This window comes from Eschrichtius robustus, chromosome 4 (genome assembly GCF_028021215.1).
Source record: "Eschrichtius robustus isolate mEscRob2 chromosome 4, mEscRob2.pri, whole genome shotgun sequence".
Taxonomy (NCBI): domain Eukaryota; kingdom Metazoa; phylum Chordata; class Mammalia; order Artiodactyla; family Eschrichtiidae; genus Eschrichtius; species Eschrichtius robustus.
This window is the reverse complement of record NC_090827.1, coordinates 121351674-121362201: the sequence shown is the minus strand read 5'-3', so window position 1 is coordinate 121362201 and position 10528 is coordinate 121351674. Positions and strand designations below refer to the sequence as shown.

At 42.0% G+C, this 10528-nt stretch overlaps 1 protein-coding gene across 1 annotated transcript; it reads right to left on the bottom strand.

Annotated features, from left to right (window-relative positions):
• Positions 1–1913: 1913 nt before the first annotated feature.
• Positions 1914–4583, bottom strand: RPL34 (ribosomal protein L34). Its single transcript, XM_068543288.1, has 4 exons — positions 4510–4583; positions 4329–4428; positions 3910–4013; positions 1914–2050 (listed from the first exon to the last, which is right to left on the bottom strand). The coding sequence occupies exons 1-4, from the start codon at positions 4572–4574 to the stop codon at positions 1966–1968; spliced, it is 354 nt and encodes a 117-aa protein (XP_068399389.1). The 5' UTR covers positions 4575–4583; the 3' UTR covers positions 1914–1965.
• Between the last annotated feature and the right edge of the window lie 5945 nt (positions 4584–10528).

Sequence of the window (10528 nt, the reverse complement as noted above, 5' to 3'; positions counted from 1 at the left end):
ATTTAAAATGTCTACCTTGGCAATTCCCTGGTGGTCCAGTGGTTAGGACGCGGCACTCTCTCTGCTGGGGCCCCGGGTTCTATCCCTGGTCGGGGAACTAAACTCCCATAAGCTGCGCGGCATGGCCAAAAAAAGAATAAATTAATTAAAAAAATATAAATGTCTTCCTTATGCCTAGAAAACAAAATGGGACGAAAGACATCAAACTGTTAAAAATGATTATCTGCATACTAAAACTGAAGGTGATTTCATTCTATTTTCCCCTACTTTCCAAATTGTCTGTAAAGTTTTTTTTAAGACAAGTGACATTTCAAATTTAGAAAAGGTTAAACCATCTAACATTATGAAGAATCCTTTTAAAAGTACAAAACTTTAATGCTTTAGCTTTCTCAAATTTCTAAGTTAACCCACTTATTTTCCAGAAACTTGATAGTCCTCAGTTCATCTGTGTTCAGTCAAGCTGTTCCACGGAACTTCACGTAGTAGGGAGAGAGGAGTCCTGACAGGCAAGAGCTCATACTGGGCTGGCAAGTGGAGGCTTTCTCCTCCACAGCTGTTACTAAAATATTCAACTCAAGACTTTCAAAATGTAGATTTAGTCTACAAGCCAATCAAGTAATTGAATTTAAATAAGGCATATTGTTTTTGGGAGTGTAATTTTATAAGTACCAACTTTTAAGTCCTTATATCAAACACAATACTACAGGATCACAAAACATGTCCATGCAGTATACATCAGCCTAGGTCACAGAGAAATGTTTAATCTACCTCCGAATCCAATGCTTTTCAATTGCATCCCCATTAAAAATTTTAATAGTGATTAAACATCACATAAGATAATCGTATTATCCTGGTTGCTTAACAATTCTTGGGATTTGCAGGTGTTCACGGAAGCCTGATGGATGTCTTGAGACTGAACTTTGACAAGAAAGGGCTTCAGCTATCATTTCTTGTGCCAAAGTGTTTACTGGGGGTGCCCAGTCATTCAGTCTCAAATCACTAAATACACCACTTGCAAAAATCCTACCAACACAAATGGCTCTAGGTAACACATACAACCTGTGCACCTCAATCCCCTCACTTGTAAAACAGAAATAGGTATGAAAGGGTTGTTGGGAGGTTGTTGCTAGATTAAGATGTTAAGTGCTATGGAGATGCCATTAAGTACCGCCATTAATACACTTTTTAACTGCCCCGAGTTCAAGTGCCACCCAGCCAGTTATGCTGCCTTTCCTCTTCTGCAAAAATGTTAATTAAAAATTTTGTCTACCAAGAACAAGTTAGCTGGCTGTGGTACAATGAAGGTTTTAAGAGGCCAGAAAGATTTCTGCCTTTTTCCTTCGGAAAGGGCACTTTTATTCTAATCAAGGAAACACTCCTCTGCATAAGACATTTAAGTCTCATCCTGCCAGCAACAGTAAATGCCTAAATGGAAGAGGATCAAATTTTACAGAATTCAGATACTCTTTCAGCTTCTAGATTCTTGGCTTGTAAAAACAGCACCTGCTCTCTACTTTCCCTTGAGATGGGAAATAAGCTTGACGTGGCCTGAAGAAATCGTCCTGGAAGACAATTCAGAAGACCTTATGTAGAATACTTGGGAGGGCTGCTCGATACAGTCTAGGCACTGAAAGAAGGAGCTATTATTAAAATCTTTAGATACTTCTGCATTATTAAGAGTTAACAGGAACACATAACATAGCTCCTAAGAGAAAATATATTACGGTCCATATTTTAATGTTGTCTAGAGCTACCATCAAAAAATTTTAGCCATCACTGACCTCCAATTACTTTTAGAAAAAGTAATCAACTAAAAACTGTGTGTGTGTGTGTGTGTGTGTGTGTGTGTGTATTGGGGGACCCTCTAGTTACTACAGAAACCAAACGCGTACACTAACAAACCACAACAGAAATAACAGAACAAGGCTTTTTGATTTTTTTATTACTCAAAGAAGCTTCATTTTTTTATTTAGCTTTCTGACTCTGCGCTTGTGCTTTCAACACTTTCACAACGATTTTCTGCTCCTCAATGAGGAAAGCGCGCTTGATCCTAGAAAAGAAAATGTTAAATAGTTTAAAAAAAATCAATTTAACACAAGAAAGTGTCATAAAAGAACCGAGTAAAGCAATCAGGTAAGATACCCAGAAAAGTAAACGAAACCTATACAAGTACAGATTTAAAACTTAAGAGCTGAAAAAATTCTATGGACAGACCCTTTCAGCTTAAGGTGTCCTTCTGGTACCCCTGGTTATCTAATAATCTACCCTCAAAAGCCTGGGATTTCTGACTACTTCAAATGTCCTGCACGTAATCACATTACAGAAATAGAGCTGATGTCACTCTTACCCAGAACAAAGACTACACAGACTCCCTCAGTGTCACAGCAAATGCTATTCTTTAGGCTACCCTATAGATCTGTACCCAAATCTCCAGAAGCTAGGGCCTGAGAATTTTATTTTTTAACAAATGTGCTCATGTGGTTATGTTTAGCAAAGTCTGGGAACCAAAGACTGGTAAAAAGCCAAACTCCTCTAGCTTGAAACTCATGACTCATTCATCTCCAACGTTACCTTTCCAATTTCATTTCTCATTCCTTTTATACCCTCAATGTGCCAGATCAAACTATGTTCATTCCCTGCCTGCAATGCCCCCTCGACCTCTTGTCTAAAATTTACCCGTCATTCAGGTTCCACCTCGAATACCACTTCCAGATTCTCAGCTACTTTAAAGTCATTTCTCCTCCAAACTTCAACCATAGTTAAGTTTTCCTATATTTCATGGAAGTTGTACTTAGCTTGTATTTGTATTAATGTAACATGCCTAACCTCCCCTTACAAATTAACTCCTGAAAGGTAGAATGAACTTGCAAAGTTTGATGTCAAATTTGGTGTAGAGACTTAGCCAGACCACTTTATAGAACAAGCTGAATAAACTGAAGGCAAACCACTCCTCTGAACCAACTTCTTCTCTTATAAAGACCAATCACCTCTCAAATCTTTCCACTTAGGTCTCTGGAGAAAACTTAATGTAGCCAGTAGGGTTAATTAAGAGCAAGAGCCTCAATAAAAACTGGAACGAATCCTCTTACCATCTATGTAACTTTAAGCCAACAAGCCTTGGTTTCTCCACCAAAAAATAAATTAAAAAAAAATACCTCCCAGATGGACTTTTGGCAGAGCTTATCATAAAAATGCTGAGCAAATATTATCACTATAAACCCCACTGCTTCTATTCCTACCTATGCCACTACTAATCCTTTTGCACATCCACAAGACCCAGTCATCTCCCAATAACCCCATTCACCCCCAATCCAGCCTTCGGTCTTCATGTAGGTGCCATTTCGTCAGCCTTCACAAAGTAGACAAACTGTTCCAAGCGCTCATCCTTTGTTGAAAGAATGACTTCACTATCCATCCTGCCGCACATTTAGTCTCTGGCACACCAAAGGTTTCGCTGCCCTGCTCAAACCCCATCAATTACATTTTAAAGAATCAAGCCAAAAAACCTGTCCTATGAGGCCCTTCACTACCTGTGATGTTTCTACCTTTCCTGTCTATCATCTCCCAAAACATTCTGCTCCAGCCACACTAGAACTACGTACGGCGATTTTGTTCCTACACTTTTAAGACCTTCCACTCTCCATCAACCTGAGACTTTCTTACCTGCCTGCCCCACCCAACCTTTTAATTTCTACGTCTAGCATAAAGATGTCCCAACATCGTAACTGAATAGGAGCTAATATCATTTATTAGTTTGTTCAGCATCGATTACCCCTAGTCAAGGAGGATTCTACTGATACAATATGCAACTTTTGTTATTTTTTCACCAGTCTTCTAATAATGATTAGCATGCAGTGCAACATACACACACACACTTAAGATAGCCCATGTGATTTCATAGTTATTTACCTGTCACGGACACATTTAGCACACATGGAACCACCATAGGCCCGGCTAACATGTTTTTTCGTTTTAGACAACCTCATAAGAACTTTAGGTCTCACAGCACGAACCTGCATAAAGAAAACGCTGAGATTATTGTGATGCTTTAACAGAAACAGAAATTGTCCTAGGTTTTTGATGAGTATTAAGTATAAACATTAATCTAGGTTACAAAGGGAAATGGTACACTGATCTACCTGAAAGGCATTTCACTGTATTTGCCATATAGGCTTTAAAAGAAAGTCTATGTTCTTCACAGATATGGATCATGAAGGCTTAGTAATTCTCAACCCTCCTAGTGGTGACCTCTCCTTCACTCACTCACCAAAGGAATTAATGCTCAAAAGCTCAACCCTTATGTTATTCACAGCAAAAGGATCACTTACTCCTCGAAGTCGGCCTGGGCACACGCCACATGCAGATTTTGGTGCTTTCCCAACTTTCTTGGTATAAAGGTAAACAATTCTATTACCAGGGGTTCGGGACCTAGAAAGTGAGAGAATAGACAATAGCTCAACATTTTGCAGAATAAATGACAATACGTGTATTAATTTTGGAAATACTTACAGCCTGGTTTTGTTAGAGGCTGTATTGTAGGACAGCCTACGACGGTATGTCAAACGCTGAACCATCCTGAATGCCTAAATCAAGATAAAATAAAACTGCATTGTAGAAAAAATTCAAACCTTAAAACAAAACAGCATCACAGAGTTTACACATTACCCATTACGTTCTTACATAGAATATCCTTATCTTAAGGTGTCTTATGAAAAGGATTCCATGTTTTAAAACCACAGCTGATGATTTACACGAGGATGAACTGGGGAGACTGAATCAAACCACAAAGAGTAGAATCTCTCAGCCCAGAGCTCAGAGGTGGAGGGAGAAAGAAGATGCTTTAGCTGCCTGGGTTGGCTTAATCAGGGGGCTTCCTGGAGGAGGGGAGCTAAAGCCAGTGATTTAAGCAGGGGAAGGAACAGGGAACATTGATCCTTTATGCCCCCACCGGAAGTCCCTTAGCATCCTCTTGGTCTTTGGGACCTAGGGCTGGACCCAGTGCAGATTGATCCATCCTGAATATGATGGTTATTTAAGATTATTGACCATTTCTCCCCGACCCAGCAAAACAAAGGGGAAAGTGGAGATCCTCTTTTCTCTGAGGTTCTACTGTGCAGTGGCAATTACATTCCCCTAAAATAAACACATTTGTATACCAAAATAAATAAATAAACTACAGCTGACCCTTTGTACCCGCAGGTTCCGCATCCACAGATTCAATGAACCGCGGATCAAAAATACTCAGGGAAAAAAAACTTCACAAAGTTCCAAAAAGCAAAACTCGAATTTGCTGCGTGCCCACAACTATTTACATAGTCATTCACATTGTATTACGTGTTACAAGAAATCTAGAGATGATTTAAAGTATATGGGAGGATTTTACACAAGTGACTTGAGCATCAGCGATTTTGGTATCCTCGGGGATCCTGCAACAATCCCCCAGGATACTGAGGGACAGCTATACTTATAAAGGGTGATTGGGAAGAATGCTAAGGGGCGATGTTTGTTTTCCTGACGGTAATCAAACGTGGCACTTGGTTAAAATTTTGATTACCAGGCTTTTCTCTCAAAGAGTGTGACTCTGTTTGGAGTAGTAGCCAGAAAAGTGCTACCAACAGGCAAGTTTGAGAAACGCTGGTTTTAAAGGAAGGGCACACGAGCACACCCACGTGTAAGTTGAATCCTTAGCTATACCATTTACTGAGACTATAAAGCTCCATAGGCCAGCTTGCTTATCTGTAAAATATAATTTTTGACTATTTCACACAACTGTCATTAGGATTAAACGACAGCAGGCATTCTGCCCAACCTAGTGGCTGACCAGGGTTCAGTGTTTTGCCCCCAAAGCAGCATCCGGGACAAGTTAGGTGCCATTTAATACTAATTTTGGTACTGGATCAAGTGTCTCTGGATTATGGCATCCAACTGGTTTTTCTTCTTTTTTCAGTGAACTACCCAAAATACCATAAAACATAAACAAGACTTGAATCAACCTAATTTTTCCCAAATTTTGTAACCATTTCGTCACAGCATGTTACTTAAAAGACAAGAGCCTGTATCTGCTGTTGCAAGCTCCTTACTCTCATTACACTGGAACTGTCAGACACCAAAACCCACACGGAAGGCCGGTGCGAGTGACCCAATCAACGGTTTGCCTCTCCAAAACCAAGACAGAAAACTCCCTATTAAAACATTTTTATCTTCCTTGCTATTGGTCTTACAACACAATTTGAAATGACCCGAACATGCCGGTCGTCGACCCTCCCAGAGCCTGGAGAACAGCTACAGGCGCGGGGATAAAGCACGGCCGTAAGATATGAGAACGTCCGGCGACTTCGCAGTCTCCACCAGCCGGAACTCACAACTCATTTGTCTCCGAACGCCGGACTGCAAAGGCGGCAAAGCCAGGGGTGGTGAGCTCCTGCCACTCACTGCTGCGGAGCGGAGGTCGGGATCGAGGGGTGTCTGAAGCTAAAGTCCGGGAACTGCTCACTACCAACCTTCCTCCTAAGCCCTTACCCCCACGCCAGCTCAAAAGACTGTGCCTGAGAGGCCCCCGTCTCCTGCAACACCCCGGATGGCGGCCGATTGTAAAGGCAGTAACGATAAAGACAAGGAAAAAGCAACCATACCTCTAGATACTGTCCCCGGAAGAGGAAGAAGAAAGCGCCAGCGAGTTCAAGGGTCAAATATCACTGCGCATGATAGGAAGTACGTCATAGGAAGGGGGCGTGGCGGCGAGAACGCCGCCATGTTGTACGGAAGCCACGCAGCTCCCCTTGGTGGGCGGGGATTCATAGCACCGCCGCGTTGTACGTCAAGCGACGTGCCGCCCCTGTGTGGGCCGGGATGCGCCCAGCCTTCCGCAACAGCGCCACGCAAAGGTCTTTTGGGAATCGCTGTAGAAACAAACACAAGTGACAAAGGATCTACGGAGGGCGGAGGTGGGACAAAACCAGCCTTTTTCCGTTCTCAAGGGCGCTAAGACATATTTGACTTAAAGAGCGCCACCTTTGGGGTTAAGCCTGAGTTTAAAGCCCAATGCTGACCCTTATCACTAGGTGACCTTTGAGGAGTTGCTGTCCTTAACCGTCCCTTCTTTTTTCTTGTCCTTCATTCAGAGCACAAATTTTACAAATTAGGATTTTAATCCAATATCTGCTAATTATTAGCTGTGTTATGTTGGGTGAGTCCTTACATCTCGAACAGGAAGCTGTCAGTAACCTTGCAGTTATGTCGTGATCAAAAGCATCATGAAGTGAAAGCACTCAGCACGGTGTCTTGTAGAGCAGTGGTCCCCAACCCTTTTGGCACCAGGGACTGGTTTCGTGGAAGACAGTTTTTTTGGGGGGGGTGGGGGCGGGAGGGGATATGGGGGGTGGTTCAGGCGGTAATGCGAGCGGTAGGGAGCCGCAGATGAAGCTTTGCTTGCTTGCCCGCTCTTCACCTCCTGCTGTGCGCCCGGTTCCTAACAGGCCGCTGACCAGTACCGGTCCACGGCCGGTTGCGGACCCCTCTTGTAGCGAGTGGGTGCTCAATAAATGGTGGTTAATCTTATGATTATGTACAAAGAGTTTCTTGAGGCTTCACATGGGTGGTAAAGCTTTAACAGGGCCTTAAAGATGAGGAGGAAGAAAAAAAAAAAGACCTCTCTAAAATAGCATGTGAAAGTTTACATTAAGTGCTTCTGTGTATTTTTCTGAGAAGAGGGTCCTTAGTTTTCATTATATGGTCAAAGCGGTTCATGACATCCAAAAAAGTAAACACTTTGCCTGGGCTCTAAGGAAGACCGCTAAAAACGGTTTTTACATTTTTAATCTTAGATTAAGCTCCCTGGAAACATACTGAGAGTTATATGCTGGTGTACTGGGGAGTGCTCTTAAAAAATACACCTGTAAGGGAGTGAGGAAGGTAGGATCAGGAGACCCACAGTGTTGTTACAACTGAGGCCTCAGCTGTTCCAACGGGGAGCTCTGGAATTGGGATGGCGCTTCATAGTTGTCCCAAACTGGCAAGGAAGCTGGGCCTTTGCATCCCACATCAGCCAGTCTTTGGTCTGCCTGCTCCCTGACCATGGGTGACGTGGTTTCCTGAAGCTGCGAGCAATGTCCAGTGACCCAGCTAATATCCTTGGCCCAGAAGAGAGGATTTGAATAGAGAATCCCAGTGTCCACTCAAGTTCCCTTTCAGGTTTTCCAGTCCAATTATAGAGGTGAGAAAGCAGGCAAGTGACTGAGGGCAAATGCCCCGTCCATACAGAGATCTGTCTCAGACTGTGAGGCCTTTAATTCCATCTTGCCTCACATCACTGCCATCTTTGTCACCACACCAGATGGAAGGCTCTGGTTATATCCCTCCCTTTGCTGACTCTCACATAGCTGCTTCTCCCCTGACCTTGGCATAGTTCCTTCTCTCCTTCCCAGTTCTTCACTTTTTGTCCCCTGGAATTCCTTTCGTCTCTGTACCAGGTATTGAGATGGAGCCTGGGATTGAGAGCCAAATGTGGTTTTTGAATGAATGAACAAAAGAATGCATTTACTTGGAATATATTCTCACTATTTCTGGAGAGACTTTGCTGGGCAGTTGAGTATAACAGAAGATGGGAGCCCTTAGCACACTGTAGTGTACTTTACCTACCTTTCTGTGCCCACATCCACCCCAGCAGATAAGAACAATAGTCTCACTGTCACAGTTTTCCCTTGTTCTGCATAACCCAATTCTATAACATGACTTTTCTTCTCTTTCAATCTGTGTTTGCATTTTTTCTTGATCAGACTTGCCAGAGATGTGGCAATCTTTGTAAACATTTCAAAGAACCTCACTTGTTTTTATTAATCTTTCTCCTTTTAGCTCTTTGTTAATTTTGGGTACACTTACTAAATATATCCAGTTATATACTGTACTCTTATCGCTGTATTTCTAGGCCCCTCTTCTGGTTATCAGTTGCTGTTGTAACAAACTACCTCAAACTTAGTGGCATAAAGTAACACCATTTTATTATGCTTATGGATTACGTGGGTCAGGAATTTCTTCATGGCATAGTGGGAATGGTTTGTCCTTGCTACGGGATAACTGGGGGTGCTTCAACTGGGGGTGACTTGGACAGCTGGAGGCTGGAATCATCTGAACACTTTTTTAGTTAATTCCTGGGTTGGGATACCTCGAAGGCCAGGCTCAGTCTGAGACTGTCAATCAGAGCACCTCTACGTGGCCTCTCCATGGGGCTTGGACTTCTCACACATGGCAGCTGAGAGGGAGTATCTTGAAAGGGAGCATCTAGAAAGCAAGCAGTCTAGGAGAACTGGTAGAAGCTGCATGGCCTTCTATGATCTAGGCTTGGAAGTTACATAGCATTATTTCCACCATATTCCCTTGGTCAAAGCTGTTACGAGCCCCCCAGATTCAAAGGCAGTGGACATATATCCTCACCTCTTGATGGATAGAGTGTCAATGATTTTAGGATCATATTTTAAAGATACCACAGTTTCCTGCACTCTTTAATATTTACTATCCTTTTGTTTTTCCATGCTTTGTTCTGTTTTCTTTTCACCTGTCTTCCAGTTCATTAATTCTCTTTTCAGTATAACTCCAGTGGGCTTTTAATTTCAGTTCTAAGCTTTCCATTTATCTCTCTTTTTATATTTCTCATTCTATGCAAAAAAAAATTTTTTTTTAAAGTATTTGTTTATTTATTTATTTATGGCTGTGTTGGGTCTTTGTTTCTGTGCGAGGGCTTTCTCTAGTTGTGGCAAGCGGGGGCCACTCTTCATCGCGGTGCGCGGGCCTCTCACTATCGCGGCCTCTCCTGCTGCGGAGCACAGGCTCCAGACGCGCAGGCTCAGCAATTGTGGCTCACGGGCCCAGCCGCTCCACGGCATGTGGGATCCTCCCAGACCAGGGCTCGAACCCATGTCCCCTGCATTGGCAGGCAGACTCTCAACCACTGCGCCACCAGGGAAGTCCTATGCAGAAATTTTTAACCTTGATTTTTCTTTCCTTGAGTACCTGAGTATATTTAGCAGAATTATTTTAATGTTTTGTGACTGATAACTCCATTCTCTGAATCCCCCAAGCATGGCTTTCTATTGCGTGATATTTCTCTTGGTTTTTGTTGTCTTGTCATCTCATGTGGCTGATTGCTTTTTATTGATTTCAGGATATTTTATATGAAAAATTAAAATAATTTTAGGCCTTGCATATCTACTCACATACAAATTTTAGAATCAACTTGTTTAGCTCCAGACAAAAACTTGTTGACATTTTTAATACATTGAATTTATCTGTTAACTTGGGGAGAATTGACCTCTTTATGATGTTGAGCCATCCTATCCAAGAACATGGAATGTCTTTCTATTTATTCATCTTTAGTTGTAAAGCTTTATTGATATAGTTTTTCTGCATTTTTAAAATTAAGTTTATTTCTAGGTATTTTATCTGTTTTGCTGCTAATATTAATGGCATTCTCTTTTCCATTACTCCATTTAACTGTTTTCTTTTTATGGAAGTCTATGAATTTTTGTTTATTAAT